The 23,970-nt window shown below is 43.1% G+C and overlaps 1 protein-coding gene across 2 annotated transcripts in view; it reads left to right on the top strand.

Moving 5' to 3' along the window:
• Positions 1-23,970, top strand: part of GRK5 (G protein-coupled receptor kinase 5) — a 155,408-nt gene that overhangs the window by 114,594 nt on the left and 16,844 nt on the right. For both annotated transcript variants that reach the window (XR_001873895.1, XM_017809243.1), the window contains exons 5-11: positions 10,216-10,316; positions 13,108-13,200; positions 15,320-15,383; positions 15,917-16,057; positions 17,161-17,351; positions 21,718-21,755; positions 22,616-22,705. Coding sequence is in view for 1 of the 2 variants with exons in the window: in XM_017809243.1 (XP_017664732.1) it covers positions 10,216-10,316; positions 13,108-13,200; positions 15,320-15,383; positions 15,917-16,057; positions 17,161-17,351; positions 21,718-21,755; positions 22,616-22,705 (718 nt within the window). In the remaining variant the exon portion in view is untranslated. The remainder of the gene's footprint in view (positions 1-10,215; positions 10,317-13,107; positions 13,201-15,319; positions 15,384-15,916; positions 16,058-17,160; positions 17,352-21,717; positions 21,756-22,615; positions 22,706-23,970) is intronic.

The following is a 23,970-nucleotide window of genomic DNA, read 5'->3' on the forward strand; positions in this document are numbered from 1 at the left end:
CAGGAAATTAGAATTCCGGAAAAACATCTGTAGGCTTCAGGATCTGAGTAGCTTCACAACAACAGGGCCAGGCAAATTCAGATGAGATGCCTGAGGCTGGCATCTTTGACTGGGATGATGCAACTAGAAGAATCACTAAGCTGATAATGTTAGAGTGTGCTGTTTTAACGTGGGACCAGGAATCACGGGGTTACCATAGGGAGTGCTTTAAATTTCCCAGAAAACAAATGTATTTCCATTCCTTAAAATGTCACTAGCTAACTGTAAAAAATAAGATTTAAAAACCAAGTCTTTTGATTACAAATTGGATTAGACATAACCAGCATATTTAAATTGTGGATATGTGGCACTTTCAAGCTGTTCATGTGTAATATTTTTCCCAGTACCACCACAACACTTACAAAAGTCACTTTTACCTTCACGCCAAGCCTCAGCTTGTATGTTAATTTATTATTTTTTGATCAAGTCAGACTCTGACCTGAGTCAAAAATCAAGCATATAGCGATTTTATTATCGTAGCACAGATGCTGTTTGTCCAACAAGCAAAACTGAGGAAGAGTGGAATATGCCACTGCAAACAGCGTGTCATCCCCTACAATAAATGTCTTCCCCCTCAGTCATTTGCAGATGGCTGTTGCCATATGACTGTTAATGGGCCGTGTGACCCAGGTGATTAGGGAATGCCCTGTTTCCAGCAGTGATTTTGTTTGCTTTCCTGGGTGTTTCCAGTCTTTCCCGTGAGTGGGCCACTGGTTCCTGCCTGATGTTTGTTTAATTCACTTCCTAATTCTTCTCAAGACCATCCTGGGTTATCTTTTGGATTTTTGTTTCTTCATTCAAGCGTTTCCTCGGGATTTGACCATTTGCTAATGGGAAAAGACAAAGGCAGATTCTACAGAATCCCCCCACAGCTGGTGGCAGGACAGCCTGGATGAGGCTTCCTGCATGAGCTGCCTCCATGCAAAGCAAACAGCTCGTGGGCTTCAGTCCAAGGATCGCTTGCAAGGGAAGGGTTACTCATGTTTACAGGCTTGTAAGTCTCAGAGGAGTGAATTCAAGCAGGGATCTGTTTGTTTTCCTGCAGGAAAGCCATTCAGTAACGTTGAGGTTGTAAATGAGTGTTTATAGATTTAGGGATTTTTTTTTTTAATGGAACAAATGACATTTGGTTTACCAGAGGAAGCCAAGTTATGACTGTTGCAATATAAGCTTGCTTGCTAATGTTTAGGCTATCCATCAGTGCAGGAGCATGTTAAAAGGTAGAAAGATTCTGATAAGAGGCTGAACACTGGATGCTCTCCAAACCTATTAAGCACACGTGATGAGAGAAAAAAACTTCCTGGGAACAGAAGCTTTCAGAATGGTCCTGTCATCTTTGTTGCTACTAATAGTGACAATGCTGTTGTTTTCCCAGAAAGCTTTATCAAACATCTGGCTGCTTGTAGTAATGCACTATAGCCATGGCTCCTCTGGGTTGGTAAAAAAAGTGGTTATGTGACACTTCCAAGGGTTGTGAGCAGCCCAACTTTGGGGTAGGTAGAAAATCCTGCTTCTTTTACTCTGTTTCTAAAGCCACCCTCCTCATCCTGCTGTCAGCTACTGGTACAGGTTATTTCATCTACTTTCATCCCTTAATCTGTGTGCAAAGTTCTTTTAAGGCAGAAAAAAAAAGCAACAAGTAAAACACAGTTTCCCTTCCCCCACTTTAAAGCAAATTTATATGAAACCATTTCAGCTGGCTGGTTTATGAGCACCCCTCCACCAATAAACCTATTGTCTACAGAAAGGAGGAAAAATGTGTTTCTTTGGCAAAGAAACCTCTATAAGCAGGTTTCTAAAGAATTATTTAAAAAGTATGTGTGGGAAAGGACTGGGGTTCAAGGATACTGAAAAATATCCTGCCAAGCACTTCTTGTGAGGCCCAGTTTTTCACTAATTGAAGTCAAAAGCATATCTTCTGTGCTGACCAGTTTAGATCCTTAAAATGAGCTGTACCAAAAAAACCACGGCTGGTTGGGATTGTGGTAAGTGTTTCTATTTAATTGAAGAGTATGAAGTCTGCAGCTGATTTACTGGACTTGCAAAAGAAGATGATGAAGCAACTAAATTTTGTCTCATGGGACAATTTGTTATTTCAAAATTATTTTCTATGGGGCTTTGAGTGTTTAAGCTCTGGTCACCTATAGGAGCCAGGAAGAATTTTCTTCTTCTTGATCTAAGCAGTCTTTTCTCTTATTTTGTTGCTCCAAAATTCATCTTGTGGTTATACCCCCCAAATTTCTCTGAATTAAATAAGTCGAGATTCCAAGGAAACCACACTTTGGATTGAAGAGCTTTCTGTAGGAAACATGTTGACTCACACCATTTGCATGGCTGTTGCTTGTTTGCCACTATCAGGAACAGAAATGTGGTTTCCAGAAAGGAGCAGCTACAAAAATGTCTAATGAGAAGAGAAAAAACAAGGTATAGCCAGATAGCAGGCCCTGGACTAACAGGAGATCCGTGAAAAATATTTCATATACTTCCCATGAACTTGTCAGAAAGGAAACCTCAGTGATTGCAGTTTCTCCAAGGAAGGAGAAACTTGTACCCCAGCACCAAAAAGGAAGGAAACCTAGAGAGGAAACTTGTCCTTTTCCTACTGGTGGGTTTGATGAGGCACAAGAGGCACCCTGGGGAGTCCAGATCAAGTGAGTGGGCCTGAAGCTCCATCAGATCTCCTGCAAGAACTGAGGTGTTGAGCAAGGCCTTTTGTGATGTTTTAGTACAACCCCTCCAGGCAGAGGAACATACTCAGCTGTTTGCTCAGGGCTCTGTTGTCTCCAGTCATTGTGTTTTTCTGTGTGTCAACCTGTGTTTTGATAGTTTAGTAGAATATGAGGGAAAACAGATTTGTCATGACTCCAGATCAGCTTGCAGCTGCCAAACAAACCCCAGAGTTCAGAGGCACTGCTGATTCCCTTCACTGATCTGCCAGCAAGGGATCCTGCCCTCGGTGCTGAAAATACCATGTGGTCAGAGAACAGGACCAGGTTCAACATCTTCCCTGCCATTGACCCACTCTGTAATCCTGGATGGGGCATTTCATGTCTTTGTCTTCTCCTCCCACTCTCAGGGCTGGTGAGATCAGTTGGCTTTGGAAGCTCTAACTCTCATGACCTGTGTATATAGTGCCTGGCATTACAGGCCCCCATACTTAGGTATCATGTCTACACACTGTCATAATGGATAAATTGCTACTAATAACACAGCTGCCTTCCATGCTCCCCGTCCACCTCACTGCCAATTCCTACATCTGTCATCTCAAAGCAAATATCCTGAAATTATGAAGCCTTTTGCTTTACTGGTTTGCCTCATACAGACCCAAATGACTGTGGTAGGGGAAAAAAAAAAGTAAAAAGAAAATGCAGAAGTTGATGACTTAAAGTGTTGCAGCTGCTCCTGATGTAGAATTGGCTGTTTACTACAAACAGAGCTAAAACTGAACAGATAAGATCAGACACAGGGCAAGGCAAAAGAATGTTCTGACATATTCGTGCGTAACACCAAAAAGCATCAGGAGGCTGCATGTGCTGTGACAGTGCTTGGATCCTTTCTCTCACCAGGGACTTCCCAAAATCTACAACCAAGACACTCTGTCTCCTCCTCCCCTGCTTCCCTCTGCATTTCTCAGTTGGACTCAGTGATCTTGCAGGTCTTTCCCAACCTAAAGCATTCTTGGATTCTCACTGTCAGCCCCTTCGTGCTTCCCCTCTGTCAGTCCCCAGCTGCACGGTCAGAACTTCCCAGGCTGTAAATGGCACTGGATCTCAGCTGGCGTTGGCCTGCCCTGACCCCCCAAAGTGGGGAGCCGAGGTGACATCAGGCACCCAGAGTGGCTCCAGATGTCTCCCTGCAGTGGGGAGAGCAGAGCCCACACTGTGCCCTGCACTGGTGTGTTCCCTGCTCTCGGGGCAGCAGTGCAGACCCCAGTGGAGACACCACAGGCCAGTTCTTGGGGTGAATCTCCTGCCACAAGGAGCAGATAAGCCTCGGAGGCACAAAGATGCACAATTTTGTGGCCTCTGTTTTGCCTTCCGTTGTCTTTCCCCTTTGAAAATGTGCATTATCTGAGCACATGAACTTGTCTCTCCCATGATTTTGTGCCTACCAGCATGACTTGCATACATCTACCCAGTCTCCCTTTTCCTAGTAACCTCTCTGCTTACTGTCCTCCTTATGACTCCTTATGAGGGTTTGCCTCAAAGGGCTGAGGACAGTCACAGCATTGCTGCCTGTCCTGGTAGCTGCTCCCCCTGCCAGCTGAGCCTTCCTCCAGCATCTGGGGAACGATGTGACTCTGCAAAAGCACCAGCAGAAACGGCATTGCATGTGTCAGACTTCCCAGCCTGGACACAAACCATTGCTCCCCAGAGCTGCTCTCGGGTCACGGCCGTGTGAGTGCAGATCAAATGCAGAAACACCACAGCTGGAGAAAGGCAGAACCTCCAGGTTTTTGTGTGTGAGCTCTTCCCATCCCGTCATGCACCGTCTCACACGAAAGTTCATTTTAGCCTGTTTCTTTCATAGTTTTGAGGGCTCTACTAGTAGCAAATCTGGAGATTTGTAGATAGATTATATGTGGAATGTTGCTGTCAACATCTGAAAATACACACATCATTAAGACAAATGCTTGGAACCAGAGACAGCTCGAGAAAAGTTATGCCCTTGAACTTTTGTCCATTGATGAAACATTTTTAATTGTTTTAAGCTAGTTTGTTGTGGAATGTTTTCATAACCTGAAACATAACATATGCTGCACGTTATTTATTTTACGCAAGTGACTTTTAAAATAACTCCTCGTGTTTCAGTGTCGTGGCTGCACGCCTGAAACTTGCCAGGAAAGCAATTGTGTTTATGACAAAAGTTTGCATGAGGTCTGTTCAGTCTAAAGAGTGCCGTGTCCTTCTGGTTCATATGGCTTTTGTAGTGATGAACAGTTGTGCTTTAAGGTACTGTGATGACTCACATCCACTCTGGCAAGAGTTGGTAGAAAATGAAAGCCTGGATTTCTAGGTTTCTGTTCCTTATTCACTAATTGCAAGCTACAGTTGGACTGGTTTGTGGAATCTGAGCACCTCCAGCTTTCGTGTATCTCAGTGAGGCTTCTCTGATTTCATTTAGAGATGATGATCAACCCTTCTGCGAAACACATCTCTTAACCTCCCGTTCACTGCTCTGTAAAATATTGTGAGATTGCCACCTAGCTCATGAAGACTTAATCAGGAAATGAAGCTTTAATATTTGCTGGTTCTTAGATGAAAGAATCTGTGTAAGGACAAAGAATTACCCCGTTCTCTTTCTTGCAAAGTCAGTCTGACTGAACTCGAAGCTCTCCCTTTTTCTGATCAGAAGTTCAGGGTTCTGCAAGCACTTTCATTTATTGCTGTAGGAGACAGTGACGATGGAGACAAGTGTCCTTGAAGCAGGACTGATCATTTGCAAAGAAGATACTTATTCCCTTGCTCAGAGCTTCAGGTGTCCTTTGGTGAGCACTCAGCACACAAACTCCCTTCCTCAGCTGTTCTCAGGGCCGTGCCATGTGCCTGTGTTTTATGGAGCCCAGTGTTTTGCAAAATCATTTATACAAAGGACTGGGAGAGGGCTCAAGAGCCTCTTGCACTGAACAGAGATCAAATACACTTAGATGATCAACAGATGTCTGAGTGCCCTTGGAGGTCTTTCAGACCTCTGAGAACAGATTCCACAGTATTCGTATGCCTGTTCTTCTGCTTCCCTGTGTGAAAATTTTTCTAAAAAAGCCTTCATATCCAATTAAGTGGATTTCTTCACATCATTCCCCCAGTGTAGAGCAGAATATGCAGAATAATTGATCCCTGCCCTCTTTATTAAAACCATTTTTATATTAAAAGACCTTTGTCATGTTTCACCCTTGCTTCTCCAGACTAAACAGATTTAATTCCTCAATGCTTTCCTTTGGGGCTTTTTTTCCCTGAACATAGTTCTCAACTCTCCAGGCACTTGGTGCTCTTGTCAGCTCTCTGTAGCTTTCTGAAATGGTGAGTGAGTGTCTTATCTGGGGTCTCAACACATCCCTCTCAGTTCCCTTTGCTATTTGGGCACTTTTTCCATGGAAACAGCAGCATTACACACAATAAACCAACTCTGCTCGTGCAGGTTTGTGCTGTATGTGCAGAAGTAACTCAGAAGGAACTGAGCACCCTTTTCTTTTTTTCTCAGATAATCACTAATGCAATTCCTAGTTACATTCTTTTCTTAAAAATTAAGCAAGAGGCATCATAAAACCGAGATGTTGCTTTGCCAGCAAAATATTTATACAAAGGTTTTCAGTTTCTGGTCATAAAGGGGAAGATAGAGGAGGTAGGAGATTTTAGTTAAAACCTGGTGAAAGTACTGTGGACTTCTGGACTCTTATTAAGTTGTCTGGTCAAAGAAGATAATGTGATGAGAGAAATTTTTGTTGTAGGATCAATTTAAGTGCTTCTTGTGCTGCCAGAGTCTGGCCATTAACCTGGTTTAGGTTCCATCAGCTTTACCCTGGTGCTACTTTGTTGAGTTGACTGGCATAATTTCTGATTTATGTTATTGTAAAGAAGTTCAAGAATCGCTTTCCTTGCCTTCAGGAAACAGAATAGCCATTAGAGGAAATATAGGACTGTACTTGTTAAAACTCCCCAGTGTTTTGTTTTGAATGCAAGAAAATGTAACTGGTTTCTGCAGGTGTTTCTGAAGAGTTAGCAGAATATTCTTTGTCACAAGCTCAGATGTAATGGTCTTAATCGTGGTGTATTGCTCTCCTAGCTGCCACAGGACATTTAATATGTTGGAAAAGGTGTCTCTGTTCCCCTGTAAAAGCTGAATTTGCTTTTACAGCCATTGCCCATAATGCAGCAGGAGAATGGTGTTAATAACCATTTCACTGGGGCTGCAGAAATCTTCTGCACCTCTCCAGGGAAGAAGCAACTTTTTCATCTGTAAATGGCCAGAGTGTTACCTTTGGAAGCTTTCACTCTTGGGATCCAAATGCTTCCTTGCACTCATAACCTGTGCTGCCTAATTGTTCTCCAGGGGAGCAAAAGTCAGTTGGTGGGTTGGGTTTTGGCTTGTAATTGTTTCTGGCTTTGTTTGAACATTTGAAGGCTGTAGGTATGCACAGTACTCACACAGGGAAAATGGCAGCCATGGCTGTTTAATGGGAGCAGTGGGAACTATGAAGTCTCAAGGAAAATCTCAGGAAGGATCATACAAAGGCTCCCTAGAACCGTGTGCAGGGTTAGAAAGGGTTGGGTGTGCTTCTCTCATGCACGTGGTGCCCTGAACACAAGGAAGGGCTGCAGAATGACATAAAATGTTTTGCTGGGCCTGCAGAAACTTTGGAAATTATCAGCCTCTGGAAAAAAAAAAAAAAAGTGAGGTTTTTTTGGTTATAGAAAATGAAATGGTCTAATAAAGTGTTTGCACTACACTGTAAGGCTTTAGTCCATGTCCAGGATGTCAGTGTGTTATGTCTTTGCCTACCTTGATATTGTTAGCTGGTCCTCAATTTGTTCAGAGGAAGCAAAGATTCAAAGGTCAGCAATGAGTGGTTTTGAAAAACCAGGTGGTGAATGTATCTCCCACAAACTTGGAGAGAGGAATCAGAGTTTGTGTCATTCTTAAATAATTCCCACATTGTCTGACCATTTCTTTTTCTCATTCTTCCCCTTGTTCCCTCCAAGAATTTAACTTCTTCATTATGAATAAGAGTTAGCTGATGCTTATAATTTTTTTTTTAAATGTACTTTGATCTCAGACGAAGTTTGATGGATTTAGTACTCTAGTAATGCATCCTGGGCATGATCTTCAACACTAACCTCAAGGCAACTTACCTTCCATTGGGAAATGAATTCCCATAGGGACATGAAGTTGCCTGGTATGAGTACGAATCAGGTCACTTGGTCTAAATGACTAATTATGCAGTGTAGTACTTAGCTTTTGGATTCCAGCTTTGATCTATAAATGTAGAACAAGTTCTAGATTTAGGTACTAGTAACTTTAGTTACAGGTTCTAGTGTCAGTTTTACTGAACTGCTGCTCCATTCACCTCAGACAACATTCCTGATTCACAGCAGTACAAAACTGTGGAGTTCAGTGGTGTTTCAGGACCATGTAAATCAGAGAGATGTTCATCTTGAACTGGATTCACTCAGGCACATACCAGCTTTGGGCTGCAAATGTTACCCACTAAGTACAAAAGCTGTACATTAAAGGTGTTAATTCATCTATCTCTATCCAAAATCACCTGAAATACTGCTAATCATTAGGCTTTGGTTTATATCTCAGTATTGCTTTAAAGGGTTTTTTTTTTTAAATTTGTTTCCCTTCTTCTTTCCCCCCAACAGATTCAATGCTTTAGGACTGGAAAACGGGACTTCTGAGGTTTTTTTCCTAGTTCTTTCACTACTTCACTCTTGCCTCTACTTACTCTCTTGAACTAAAACTGGGACTTAGATTTCATCATAGGCATCTGTAGTTAAGGATTTCTGTAAGTTTTCTGGTTTACTGAGACTTGTTCTACAGTTCTCAGTTCCTGTCAGCCCCAGTGGTCAATCAAGCTGAGAATATCTGGCTTTGTCTCAGTCTCCTCAACTTCTAGATGATAACATGGGGGCTTATCTGCCTCTCAAGAAACTATGAGACTTCTTAATTATTAGTAATCTACTCTGTCTGTGATTAAAAATAGTTGTTCCCTAGATATCTTTTGGTGAGGAAATGGAGGCATATATTGAGGAAATGAGGAAACGTTTGGGTGAGGTCAAAGGTATCCCCAGCACGTTCTGCAGATGGTCTGTCAAGGCTGAACAGTGAGGCTGCATTACACAGCATGCACAGACAGTCCTCTAAACCACATTCCTATTTGAAAACATTCAAGTGGAACAAACTTACTTTTTCATGTCACAAGCAGGATCAGATTCACATTTCAGCAGCGGGAAGGAAAAGATAAAAGACTTAATTCAGCTTTCCCCATGCTGGGGATTTTCTGTGGCTCCACCTCTGCCCCTTCCTCTGTCCTTATTCCCAGTGTTTTTGAACTCTGCCTGCACTGCGTTTCAGTGCTTGCCAAGACAGCTCCAACTAAGGGTGAGTTAATGAGAACATCTGGCCAGGAATGAGTGATGATGCTCTGTGACCCACCCACTCAGCACATCTGGTGGTCATGGCCATGGATGGGGGACCTTACAGAGTGTTAAGGCTTCTGCAGGGAAAGAGGATTTTGTCATCTATGGCTGGATTTATTGTAAATACCCGAATTAAATTGTTTATATAAAGGGACTTTCATGTAAATGGGAGAATTGCCTATAAATAGGTGCACATACACACACAAATATACACTTTTTAATACAATTACAGTGTGCATTCAATGAGTAAGAATGTGGACTGCCTAAAAACTGTCTTTTTAGATAAATAATCCCAAACATCTTAAACTGGTTAACCATCAAGGCATACTGCAAGAGACCTCTCTTTGGCAAGGGCTTTTTGAAGGAGCTGAATGTACATTGTCTCCAAAGGGAGGAGAGGATGAAAAGAGTTTATGTGCTTGGTTGGCAAAGTTCCTCTTTGAAAATATCATTTTAAAGCTCCTGAATTATTCTTTTTCCCTTTAAGGATGAACCAAGGTGTTCATCCAGACACTTTTGTGAATGTCTTTATATATATATATATATATACATATATATATATATACACACACGCACACACATATATATATACCAGTGCTCTGCTCTTGTTTTGCTTTGCTGGATTTTTCAGACAGCACAATGAATCACCCATGAAGTGAAAACACTGGGCAAGTTCTCTTTTGTTTAATAGAATGGCCTGTACACAGTTCAGGCCAGCACATTTTTCATGGGATGCAAGGGAGCAGTTCAAAGAATTGGCAAGGAGTGTGTCCTGCATATTCATGAGGCTGGGCAAGGAGGTGAAGGTACAGGAGAAGGCAGAAAAGCAATGTGGGGATAGAGTGGAATGTGGAGCGAGTTGCCACGGTATCCCATTTTACTGCTGTTTGACGTAAAGCTCCTTTGCTTTTACACAGCCGCTGGAATCGAATGGAAGCGGCTCAGGGCATAAATAATGAATGTGCCTTTTACACGTTAAGAGAGGAGAATCTGCACCTCATCACTGACTTAACGTGCCCCTCTCTTCTCTCTCCAGTCTCCAGCCTACGTTGCCGAAGTCAGTCAAGACCTTATCCAGCAGACAGAGGAGAAACTCGAAAACAGCCCCTGCAAAGAGCTATTCTCCCACTGTACAAAGTAAGTATAACTCGATCCCCAGAGATCACAGGGCTGCAGCCAGCAGCTCGTGAGGAATGTGTTAGGTGGGGAGAAACACTGCAGTTCGAACCTGAGGCAGGTATCTTTGGCTTCTGCTCCTAATCCTGGAGGCATAGCTGACAAGCAGTGAAGTCATTTCATCTGAACAAAATGTAACAAATATTTCCATGCCATTATATACACTACACACAGGCACTTACTGTTTCAGGTATTTGACAGTGTTCTAGCCAAGTAAACCAGCCATGGGTTTCATGCTGTGTGAAAAGAGCTACGATGATAATGTATCCAAAGAAAACATCTCTGTTTCAAAGTGAATAAAAATTAAGTGGCTATACGGTCCATTTAGACAGAGGAATGTGCAGACTTGCTCCGCATGGCTTTTCCAGAAAATCTTCACCAGGAGAATGGGGCTTTTTTAATGCTTTCTGTCTGCCCTTGGTTCCAACCAACGGGCATTATTTCACCCTTTGTCTGGGAAAAGGCTTATCAGTTCCTGCAGCGGGGAGGCGATTTGGGCCATTATGTGCTAAAGCTCCAGGTATGCGATCTGCCTTTGCAAACGCTGGCCAGTAGATCATAAACCAACAAAAATATGAAAAGGAGGGATCATCACACGCCGGCCCATGTGGTTTCTGGCCGAGCACGGTTTGTTTTCCCTGGATGATGTAATGGGGATTTGTAACATTCGCTCCACTGTCATTCATTGTTTTGACTCATTTCATTGACCTTTTCTGTTTTCAGTTATTCTTTGCGTTGGTAGGAGCTGTGGGTTATTTCTGGCCCTCTCTTAGAGTGTGGCCGGTGCCGTGTAGGGATGCTCTGCAGCTCATACCACTGCTGTGTGCCAGTCCCAGCGACAAAGGCAGAGCTGTGCTCCACACAAACCCCCCTGATGCCCGCTTCCAGTCCTCCAATCGCTTTGAAAGCTGACAGTTCCCTCTAAAATGCACTTTGTTGTTGCCAAAGAGGGGGAACTCAAAAGCAAACAACTGCTGAAAGGCAGCTATTGTTCTTCTAAAATACGTGTGGCTTTTAATTAACTGAATGGAAGAGGCGAGCATTGGACACCACTTAATGCAGGCCCGTATTCACCCACGGCCATTCCTTCATCTCTGAAGCAGATAAATGAGCCAGGTTTGAAGCCTTGGTAATAAATATGCTGGTCATTTCACACGGACTAAAACGAGGTCAAAAGGAAGTTTTAAAAACTTGCTGTTGATATTTACTGGTATTGAATAATGTTAATTTTGAAAGAGTTCAGACCAAAAAAGGGAGGCATACATACAAATATGAAGCCTGCTGTCCTGTAGGAGTAGGGACAGGGATGAGTGTCGTTCACATCTTCATAAATAAAAATCAGTCTACAAGAAAAATCCATGTGTAATTCCTGCTTTGACCTTTAATATTTTGACTGTCTGCTCCTGCCTCCATTTAAAACTGCACATTTAAGACTTACTTTTTATTTTATTTTGTAAGCTTGAATCCATTAGGGGAACTGTATTATCTGTGTCCAGTCAAAGCTAATGAAGACAAAAATTTGACTTCAGTTGTTGAGTGTGTGCAATTACCTGCCTGCTCCAAACTAATGGTGCAAGTATTAAAAAAAAAAAAAAAAAATTAAGAGCTGAGAAATTCCAAAAATAGTAGCTCAGGAACAGGGGAGACACATTAATCATGATGACTTGTCTGCTCAGGTCTAGAACTGCCTCAGGGTAAGACATAGACTATCCATTCCCAAACTAGAGTAGTCCTTCAGAGAGGATTTCCTCCTTCCAGCAAAATCTGGAAATGTGTCTGTATACCCTTAGACATGGACACAAAAGTGTCTGTATACACCAAGACAGAAATACTCCTTTTTTAATGGGCATTTTTCACCCTAAAACAACTTTTGTCCTGCCAGTGCTGCCGGCAGAGGTGGGTAAGCAAGGCAAGGACCAACAGCAGCAGGTGAACAGCCCCTGGCAAACAGTGCAACTACCTTCATTTCAGTCAGCTGGCTCAGCTCAGCCTCTCTTTGCTTAGTTCTGAACCCTTGGCCTCTCTTATGGGATGCCTGATGGTCTCTGGCTGCCTGTCACAAGCAACAGACTTTGTTCTCACGTTTGCAGACTGGCCTTTTTATTCCTTTATTCCTTTTCATTATGCAAAAGATTTTGCACCCATTGCATGAGCCCCAAAATGCTTGTTCTTTGTCCAGAAACAAATCCATATCCCTGTTCAGACTTTTCTTTCTTCTGTTTTGCTCTACAAAGTACATAGCTGTTGGGAAAACCCCTTTGACTTCAGTCCTTCTTCTGTATAGCAGGAATTGAAATTGATATTTTTACTCAGAATGGTGCCTCTGAGGGAGCCTCTTTGGCAGAGATGGGCTTCAGACAGAAATTCTCTATCCAGATATAAACATCCCCCAAGGTTTAGGAGCTCAGTTCCTGAGGGAGTAGTGTTAATTGAGTAAACAGAAGTAAAGACATTTGTTGTCTAGTGGCTAACAACCTCTGGAAAAGTCCACTGAAGCCAATGGGAGTTGCCCTGTTAATTTTCAGTGTACATTACTGCTCAGCTTGCATAAGGCCTCCTGTTATGAAATATATCAAACATATCACTTTGTTCCCAGATTGAAACTGGGAGTAAAATAAAGTGAAAAATAAAGTGAAAGTAAAATAATCCTAACAGATGAGAAGTCTGGATTTTTTTCCCTCTTGTTTTGTTTCTCCTTTGCCTCCAAGTTCAGGATTATAAAATGCTTATATATCCTTTTCATCTGAGATAGATCTGTCCTTGACCACCTCAGTGGGGAACCATTCCAAGAATACCTAAGCAGCATGTACTTCGACAGGTTTCTTCAGTGGAAGTGGTTGGAAAGGTAAGTTGTCACAAGATTATTTTTTTTTTAAATGAAAATAAATAAAAATGTTTGGTTTTACTTTTCATGCAAAATACATAGAATATGCTCAAAAATCTGATATGTTTGCTTCTACAGCTCGAGTGTTTGGCCCTTTAATGGTATTAGGTACATTAGGTATTAGGTATGATTAATGTACATTCAGCAACTTCAGTTGTCTTTTCTGAATATGGTGACTTTTTCTCTGCACCAGTTGTCACTGTTATTGAATCACTCTAAACAGAGAAGGTCCTCAAACCATATGTATTTGCTCGACATTTCTGAGCACGTTTGATAACCGAGCAGCCTTAGTGGGTATTAATTTGCAAGGAAAGGGGGTCCTGCCTTTTCCCTGTCAGGGAGGGCTGTAGCAGACGTTCACTGCTGGGTAACAGTGACCTTGAGCTGAGAGGAGACCCAGTTTGCACAAATGGGATTAATTAGGGCGGATGAGTTAGGGCCGGAGGAGCCACGAGCGGTGTGTGTCAGCGGGAGGCCTCGGAGATCAAAGGAGCTGGGCCAGTTCCTCTCCCTGGAAAGCTGCAGAGCTGCTGCACAGGAGGGGTGGGCAGAGGGGCCGTTTTGTGCCAAGACATGCTCCACGTGCCATCTTTGCAGAGCCCAGCATTTACTCTTCCATTTCAATTAAAAAAAAATCATTGGAAGATTCATCTCTGGCCAGGCTATTTCCTGCCTGTTTTCACCTCTGGGATAAGGAATTTTCTGAAATGCTTTGAGGATTTTTTTTTTTTCCCATTCTCCCAACAACTAGGACAAGCCATTGGATATGCCTGGCTTAAGAAGCTGGGAGAACTGCTTTTAGGGTTAGCACAGAGATGTTAGCAGCATGGAGTGATCACCAGCTCCTTCTGACAGCCTGCTGGCTCCAACGGAGCAGTCACACAGTCCATTTATTCCAGGGACATTGCTGAACATGTAGTTATCACTGCTAATTGTTGCTTTTAACCCCAACAGCATTTGCAGCAGCCTCGCAGAAGCCTGAAAATAGCATCTTTTCCTCTTCTAGCTTTGACCTTCTCCATTATTTTTCTTCTTCCACTTCGAAAAACAATAATGGACATTAATGAAACTATTCACTTTAACATTTATTCCTCATTGTCATCAACCTCATCATCCCTGTGGTGGGAACAGCCACATTACTGTGCTCCCTCTGCAGGCTGGCCACCTGCCAGAGGGGAACAAGGATGGGAGGAATATCCATTTCCACTGCTAAGATAGCTGTAAAACTTCGGAGATGGAGTGGTGGATACAAAATCGGATCTCTACGAATGTAGAATTCTTCTCTGATGTGTTATAAAACTTCTACAGTAGCAAAGTAAAAGTTTAATGTGGATCTGGAGCCGTTCTGGTGGAGTAGATTTTGTGGGAAGCCTGTGAGATTGCACAGAGATCATGTCTAGTGGTTGTTAGGGAGCACTCTGCCCTCAGAGACAGACTTATTTAACCCTTAATTTGGTTTTTGCTCCCTTCTTGCCGTGACACTCCCCCAGGAGGCAGGTAGCCCAGGGGGGACGGGCTGGCTTGGAGCTTGGCTTCATCTTCTCCCACATAAATCCACCTCTCCTGTCCCCAGGATTGTTTCTTTCCTTGGTTCACATCAGTTTCATGCTTTGTTTAAGACACCAGAAATATTTTCTAGTGGATCTATTTTCTCATCTTGCACACCAAACAAAGCCATGTGTTACACCATCCTATATATCATGGGAATTAATATCTTGTTGGAAGCTTTCAGGCCTCCTCTTTGCTTAACAAAAGCCAAAGCTGTGTAATGGAGATTCAGAACCCTCCTTGGTCTTAAGATGCTAGCAGAAATTATCCTGATGACTCACTAATGTGTTGTATTTTATTACAGCTTAATATGTTGGAATTGAAAAGTTCAAGCCATACATAGTATTGAAGTAATGTAATTACATAATTATATATTATATTATATTATATGATTACCCTGAGATAATGTGATTATGTAATATCTATCTATTTTGCTTTTCAAAAGTATGCTCTGAAATAAATAAATCACAGAGAGTGCATTAAATGTAGCGTGCCTTTTATTTATTTATTTATTTATTTCCTTTTCTTCCAGGCAACCAGTAACGAAAAACACGTTTCGGCAGTACAGGGTACTGGGGAAGGGCGGCTTTGGGGAGGTGAGTGATTCTGAAACTTTCTGTTAAAGACTGTTTCTTACTTTTTAGGCGCTGCAGGTACAGGACCTGATGCGACAGAGGCTGATTTTCATTAATTGCTGACAGTTTTACTTAACCCCTCGGGACACTGTAATCTCAAAAGAACACTTCTGAGGGTTATTTTGTGTTTGGATGTTACGCTCACATTTGAATTAGGGTCACACCCTTAATTGTGTTTTACTGGTGGCTGGAGGTCGCTGGAGAGGCAGGGGAGGTGCAGGCGGGCTGTGGCCGAGCAGATCCCAATCTGCACAGACAAAAGGGGGTGGGATAAGGAAGCAGGCGGAGGAAAGTGAAATAATTAAACCAATATTACACAGCAGGTTTGGAAACAGTAGTCGGTTCCCCCTGCTGCCCCCGCCTAAGCCTTATTCGCTAAGCCTCGGTCTCTCGCCTTAAAAGGACTAAATCAGAAGAGATTGTGAGGAGCAAAGTGCAGCCCAGACACAGCGTTTGCTTCGAATTACCCAGCAATTGTTCTCTCTAATTCGCAGGTCTGCGCCTGCCAAGTGCGGGCGACGGGGAAGATGTACGCCTGCAAGAGATTAGAGAAGAAGAGGATCAAGAAGAGGAAAGGCGAATCCATGGCGCTAAACGAGAAGCAGATCTTAGAAAAAGTCAATAGTCAGTTTGTAGTGAGTATTGAGCTCGGCTCCCTGCTCACCTCCGGAGCACTGCTCTGGTTGGATCCGGTGCCTCCTCCATCTCCCGCTCCTGGAAAGGTGCCCTTTGCTTTGCACCTCGGTCCTGCCCTCTGCCCCTTTGCCGGGTCTCATTTTGGTCTCTGGTGCGTGAGAAATGCACCGACCAAGGAGCCTGTGCCTGCCATGGGAACGTGATGTGTTTGGCAGCCTTGACTTGCATCACAGCTGCATCAGGCTGAGCTATTTTTATCCAGCGTGATTACCTGAATTCCCAGGGTCTGGGAGAGAGGAGCTCGGGAGAGACTAAAGCAGGTTCAACCTGAATAGATCAGAAGAGACTGGCTTGTAGAAGCATCTAAGCAGTGAAGTGGAGCTGGTCTGCCTGATGTAGGGCTTTCCTGGGTCACACCAGCTCTTGTGCCTCTTTTGAAACCTCCCTTTGTTAAAAAAAAAAGAAAAAGAAAAAAGAGAAAGGTGTAATCTCAGCATCTGCCATGTTCCTTACACTTATTTCAGGAAACACTGTGTATACAATAGATATTTACTTTACAAGATGTTTACTTACCTCTGGCAGAAGCCAAGAACAATGGCACATGTTTAAAAGTGATGGCTAGCTTTTGGCTTCACTGATTTTTCCTGGGGCACTCACAAGAGCCTGAAAGAAATAACACTGACCTTCATGTCTCAGTGATGGTCCATTGGATCCTCCAGGACTGGTCTGTTTGGGCCTTCCAGGGAACTGCTGAGATGCAAAACGGGGCAGCAGGAGGTGTAGTTTCCCTTCATTACTAAGGTTCCTCTTACATCAAAAGATCTGCCTGGAATTAGTATGCTTGTCCAGCCTGTGAGGCTATCTGAGCCTTGAGGGTTTCTGGTGATAAATAGGCTGGATTGAACAAATTAATCTGCAGACTCCTAACATCTGATTTTTCTGTACTTTTAAATTGTGTGTTTGCCGTTATGATAAGTCCCATATCGAATTCAGTCAATGCATTTTTTAACTTTTCCAGAAAAAAATTCTTTAATGAAAAGCCAGCTCCTCCTTCTTAGCAGCTAACTGAACTGTCACAACTGTGCCTCAAATGTTTTACTAGGTCAATTTAGCCTATGCCTATGAAACAAAGGACGCCCTGTGTTTAGTTCTGACCATAATGAACGGAGGTGACCTGAAGTTTCACATCTACAACATGGGAAACCCAGGCTTTGAGGAGGAAAGAGCTTTGTTTTATGCAGCAGAGATTCTTTGTGGCTTGGAAGACCTACACAGAGAAAATACTGTGTACAGGTAAGCACTCTCTCTAGAGCCTTAGGAAGTCTTTTCTGGGTAGGAAGGTACTGTCTGCATCCTCCCTGTGCAGCTTGGGTGCCTGAGTGCTTTGGCTGAAATTTCGCAGAGCCCTGTGTAAATACAGTGTGATTCAGTAATCATGGAAGGAAGCAGTTCCTCCACTAAGTACATCCTGTCTAAATTATACAGAACTATCACAAAGCTCCCCAAACCCTACCTCGGCGTGCACTGGGTGACATAAGAAAATGATGAAAGTTCCTCTGAAGAAATGTCATTAAGGAATCTAGTTCCTAGTTGGCACGAAATGGAGATCATTCTACCCAAGCCTCTTTCTAATTGCTTACATTATATTGCACGAGGGGCTGCAGCACGTCAGACGTGGGAAAACCCTCCTTCCTGGATTTTTCCCAAGGGGGTGTCTGAGGCACAGGGCGTGGATTTACACCCTGGTGTGATTAGCTAGATTGGATCGTGGTGGCCACAGCGTGCCAGCCGTGGAAGGAGGCTCCTGCTGGCAGCATCCCACCCGCCGGGGGTGCATCCAGCGGGCACGGCTCTGCCCGGCGCCGGCACGGGCAGCCAGCCCCGAGGAGGACACGCTGCAGCTTCTCAGCTTCCACTTTGGCTTCCAGCTCTGAGCAAGCACTTTTCCAGGGCACCACGGGGCTTACTCGCTGGGTAAGCGGGCTGATTGCAGACGGAGTTCTTGTGACTCCACGAGGATTTATTTTTTTAATCAACGACCAGTGTAGTTGTAAACAACAGTTAATGTTTGTCTTCATCATCCCAGCTTGTGAAATCATTATGGCTGGCAGTCACAGCAGAAGAGGGCCTGTAAATTGATGAAAGGACTTCCAAGGACAATGATTAATAGGCATTTTTAAAAGCCAAGCCAGGCTTTAAATCACTTGATGTGCCCATGTGCAATATGCACGATGCACGTGCTTGTATGGATAGAAATTACAATATTGTTGTTCCTTGGAGGAGATCTCTAGCAAACTGCCACTTGGTTGCCTCACTGTGCCTCAGCTCTTGCTAGCTGGCATATGGAGGGCAGACAGATAACATGCTGATTTAGTTGGTGCTGGCCCAAGAAGCAGATTCTTTTTTTCCCAAGGAGCAAAATGGAACCAAGTGTGTAATGTCAGTTGAAAAATCAAATTGTGAGTGAAGTGTCTGACTTCCCTTCTCTTTGAAAAACACCCTACCACATTTAAAAGAAAAAATTAGGAGGTAGTATAGTATAGTGTTTCTTTTAAAAGTGCCAGATTACAAGCATATTTTATTGAATAAAATGACTGGTACATTCATAACATGGCTGATATAATGCCATACAAATGCCATTTTCTAATAGAACAAATCAGATCTGGCCACCTAAAAAAGTACGTGGCTCTGAGAGAAATGGCATCCTACTTCTTTAAGCAGTTGTTTTCATGTTACTCTTACAAGAGCTGCTAGTTTACACCTCAGAAGACACATTCATTTCGGTGATGAATGGTATTATATCCTTGCAGGTGACATTTTCTAGCAGTACTTTAGGAGCCTCTGCAGAGACCCCTAATTTGTCATACCACAGCGTGTTTTGGGACCCGTGAGAAGTGCTATATAGGTCAATAAAATACAGCAGCTAAATGCTGCCGCTTTCTCAGGGCGAATAATTCGTCACAAAACACTTATTCCTCAGACTTAATTTCACTTTCTATAAACAAAATGCTCGTGAGTAAATCACAGCATTGGAAAACACATTCCCATCTCCTGGGCCGTGATGATGCACATGTGACCCGAGAGAACAGCCAGGCTCAGAGGCAGATTTATCTGATCCAGAATTCCCTTGGCAAACGTGGCACTTGTGCTACATTTCTCAACTGCATCATGTGGGTGAAGGTCAACGGGTCGATTGTTCGTGGAAAGCAAACATAGAAAAGCTGCTGGTTCTCCTTGAATTATTTTTATGTATATAAATATGTATGTATATGAAATTTTTTTAGGTTTTTTACACGTATATACATGCATATAGGTAAATAATTTTTATATGTGCTATAACCATGTCTGGAAGCTCCAGTCAGCATCAAGATCACATTGTCCTAGGCATTTTGCACAAATTTAGGGTAGAGCCTTGTCCACTGTGATTAATTGAGTTCTTTAGGCTTTCCCATACAGCCAAACAATGTACCATTGCCTTCAAAGCACGGGCACAGTGCCAGCAGTTTATGTTTCAGTATGTTTGGGCAAGGCTACTTTACATGTGGGAAGTCATGCCATTGGAAAGGAGCCTTACAAGTCACTGTGTCCACCAGGGACTTTTATTTCTCCTTGACATTCCAGTCTTGAACAGCTGGAAGTGTTGGCCGTGCCAAGGGAGCCAGCCTGGATCCTGGGGAACCAGGAATCTGAAAACAGGAGTGACAACTGATGTCTGGAGGGGAGGAAAGCTTGCTCTAGTTGGCCTAAATCACAGGGGCCTGTAGGGACCCAACTGCTGTTCTCAGAGTTCTCCTGGAGTCTCTCATTTTCTCGTTCAAAGACAGCATTTCCCAACTTGCATGCAGGATCCTTTTAAGTGGGGCCCAGTTACAGCTTTAAGTGGGACCAGTAACTGCTGGAGCAGAAGATTAAGTTACTGATGAAGGCTGAGTTCTTCAACAAAGTAGTTCTTACAGGATTTGAGATAAATTTTTAAAAATAAGTAGGAGATGTCCTTGACTGTGTTGCTCCAGCACTGGAAACCTTCTGTTGATAGACAGGGAGAGCTCAGAGTGGTATGTTAAATAAAATCACAGCTTCTCCTCAGCATTCAGCTGCCTTTCACATATTTCAGTATTGTTGATTTGAAAAATAGGCTTGGTACCACTGGGCACCCAGTGAGGTTTATCTTGAGAGGTCAAGAGGGTCTGAAGCAAGCAAGAAGAGGAGATTATTCACAGTGCTGTGTTCTTGCTTGAAATACTAAATAAAAACAAGGCAAGTTTTGCAATTTTAATCTTGGCATTGTCAGGACTATAAAATACCCCTTTCCATTCACAGGAAAATTCATGACACCGGAGCTTGAGGCACAGGGGGGGCTCCTGCCCAGGCTCTGTGCAGTGTCCTGTTTCCCTGGTGCAAGGGTTTCTCCTGTGCACCCCCTCTCCTGGCTCTTTGCAAAGCAGTGCCTCTTGCTGGGAAGCTAACAGGATCGAGCTGGTTCACAAATGCAAGGAGGCCTTACAAAGAGAAGAGGCCAAACACTGCTTGGATTTGCACCAGACTGAGCACTGTGTTTAGATAAAAGCCAGGGCACGGTGTGGTGAATGCCAGGAGTGCTGTTCTCCCTGACTCACCCACCCACAGCCCTCCTGGGACACTCCCTGCCCATCTCCCTTCCCTCTCACACCTCTGGTCCCATCTCCCAGGCATAAGCAGGAAGGGAAGGAGCCTGTCTGGCTCCCACCTCAACAGCAGCCCTAGAAGGGCAGCAGTGGCTGCAAAGTTGTGCTGGGCTGCACAGGTTTGGAAAACAGCCGTGGCCAAGCGAGGGGGCTGGAGCGTGGCTGGCCTGGGCAGCATCTAGAAGGAGCAGCTGGTGGAGTGGGTCTTGTGCAGACAAACCTTTCAGAAGAATGATCTGCCAAGGCTCTGCTAAATATATGAAAACTGAGATTATTTATTTCAGAAGTTTATAACTTGGCCATATTTGGGATTTTTCTTTTTTTTTTCACAGGAGCAGTAAAAGGCACATCTTTGACATCAGAGTGACCACCTTGCCAATTTTCATGGCATTACTCCAAACCACATAGGCACTAGAGTTTCACAAATGTTTGTATGAAGAGTCTTAATCTGGGCAAAGCATTCCCCCTCTGCCCCTCTTTTTCCAAACGTGGTGAAATTATTACACGTGTGTGCAAGTGCACGGACACACATTCACATGTTTGGTCTGAGTCAGATGCCAGGCGTGGAAAATTCGAGCCCAACAGATTGCTATTTCCATTTTCATGAGCAAATAAAGCATTTTAAAATTTAAAATATTTTTCTTTTTGACAAAAGATTTTACAACAGAAAATGTTAACGGAGATTTAACAACACACAGGACTACAGGGTTTGGTTTACAGGGCTTACAGCACTCGATGGATGAGTCCATTACAGAGCGGATTAGGAACTAAAAGCTTGGCTTAGTGAAAAATTCTAACTCCGGTTTAGAAAAAGACATATGGTTTCAGTCTCTCTGTGAAGTGAGTTGTAAAAGGTTGTATTGGTTTCAGGAGTTCCTCGCTGTTTGAGTTGACACTCAATGGGTTTATTACTAGTAATAAATGCACTCGCACAGTTGTATGGTTATGTTATCAAAACCAGCTTCGTACCAATGACTGCTATCTTTCATTTTCAGAGATCTGAAGCCAGAAAATATCCTGCTGGATGATTATGGTAAGTCTCAGAGGTTTACAGAGATGCTTTCACAGTAAAGCAGATTAAGTTAGTTTTAGGATATATATTGCACGAAGACAAATAATGCTCTGAAGTGATTAAGGGGCTCAGCATACACTAATATTGCCGTGCAGGGGAGGCTGAGCTGCTGGAGCTCCTGCACAGATGGAGCGGAGCAGCCGGGGCTGTGCTCGAGCTCAGCAGGGTCTGTGCTCGAGAGCACGGCTTTGCTGGGGCTCTCTGCCTTCTTTGCATTGTTTTTCTGTCCTTGCTGCAAGGCTGATGCAATACAAAGGAAGTTCTGATTTCTAAATCTGTGCTTCTCACTCCGTTTTCGAAAGTGTTTTCATCCTTTGCTGAGCCGAGTCTCATTCTGTGCAAACCCAGGTTCCCGTTTGCTGCTGAAGGCAGCGATAATCGAATCTCATGCTGACTTACAGACCAGATGTAGCCCCTTCAGCCGTCAGAGGGTTACAGAATTATGTCAGCCCATCCATTCTCTGTGATCAGTTCAAGATACTTCCCCACAGCATGCTTCTCATTGCCTTTTTTCCTTGGTTTTAAAATGTCTAACGCAATCCACTCCCATCCGTAGCCTCACTTTAACATTAATTTCACTGCATTGTAGTGCCCTTAATAATTCCTCTTTTCCATAATAAGTCCTCTTTTCCTTAATAATTCCTCTTTTCCTTATCAATGAAACTGTTCCAATTCAGTGATTCAGAACACTCTTCTCTTAAAAAGTCTGAGCAGTAAATTGCAAGAGTATTGTAGCAGTGACCACAGCTGGGGGGTTTGGACTAATTTGGGTCATGTTGTTATATCTGCTTTTTGGTTTTTTGTTTCTATTTTCCTTCCAGGCCATATCAGAATATCTGATTTGGGTCTAGCTGTTAAAATCCCTGAGGGTGAATCAATCCGTGGAAGAGTAGGGACAGTAGGGTATATGGGTAAGTCTTCTACAGCTCATCTTTTATATGATTACTTGACTTCTAGTGATATTTCTGCCATGTAAGCTTGAGAAAAAAGAATAAAAAATATTCACATTAGGCTGGGTCCAGTTCCTTGCAGCAACCCACACAGAAATCATGGCAGGGGAAATCAGAAGGAGGGACCACAGCAGCTCTCAGTGAGTCTGGTCTATAACCTTAAATCAGCAAAGAAAATGAAAAGGGGAGACAACAACTGGGACTCTGGTGATTTAAGTGCATAGGTTTATTTTAGGAGGGTTATGTGCTAAAAGAAAAGTTTCTTTCTAGTTGCTACTTTAAATAATAGTAAGTGATAAAATGATAGTTTGTGATAAAATGGGTAAGTCCACACCTATGGTCATCTTGACCAGAGTCATCTTGAGTCTTCCATTCTGTGCAGGGGAGGCTGCACAAAAGAAGAGTAGAGATTTGTGCACTGGTAAAATGAAAAAACACTCCCCCTGGTTCAACTAGATCTGTTTTCTAAATTCAATGTAATTATTTTCATGCATTCTCTGGGTGGGCATATTTCTTGGAGTAAAAATTTGCTTGTGCTTATTTGACTAAATAGAAACTAGCTGATGTGAGCCACTGTTACACCATGTGGAGACTTTAATGAAAGCAAGCAAATCAGTTGTCATGTCTAAATTTTGTTATCCCAGTGTAAGTTTGCGTGCACACTGAGGCTCTGTGCTTGTGAGCACGTGTGTGTGTGTGTGTGTGTGTGTTTGTACCCCTGCATGGCAGTGAGGGGGCCTGCAAGACAGCGACTGTACGCCCAAAGCATCGTGTGGTTGCAACACAAAATAAATGGATTGTTCTTTTTAAAGTGGGAGAGAAAAAAAAATAAGTTACCAATTGACCAAAAAGACAGAATTTGCTTTTGAAGAAATGTCACGGCCGTTCACAGGATGTGTGTTTGCATTTCATTTCTTCCCTAAATGGAGAAGTCTGGAGAGACTCTTAAGTTTAGGTCTCTGCTTAATATTTAGCTTCAACTTCTTTCTGGGTTTTTTTGGTTGTTTTGTTGGTTTTGTTTTTTTTTTTTTCCTAATTGGACTGAGTTGGTAGAGAAGTCAGAAGGCAGCATGCACAAGGCATGTAGCATGTAGAGAAAACAGCATGGCATGTAGCATGCTGCATTCTCTGTAATGCAATCAGCGGAAATCAGGAGGTATTTCTGTATTTTATCCACCATCATCTGTGCATGTGTGTTCAGTCACCAAAATGAAAGTTCTAGACGT

Source organism: Lepidothrix coronata, unplaced genomic scaffold, assembly GCF_001604755.1.
Source record: "Lepidothrix coronata isolate B3197 unplaced genomic scaffold, Lepidothrix_coronata-1.0 Scaffold25, whole genome shotgun sequence".
Lineage (NCBI taxonomy): Eukaryota > Metazoa > Chordata > Aves > Passeriformes > Pipridae > Lepidothrix > Lepidothrix coronata.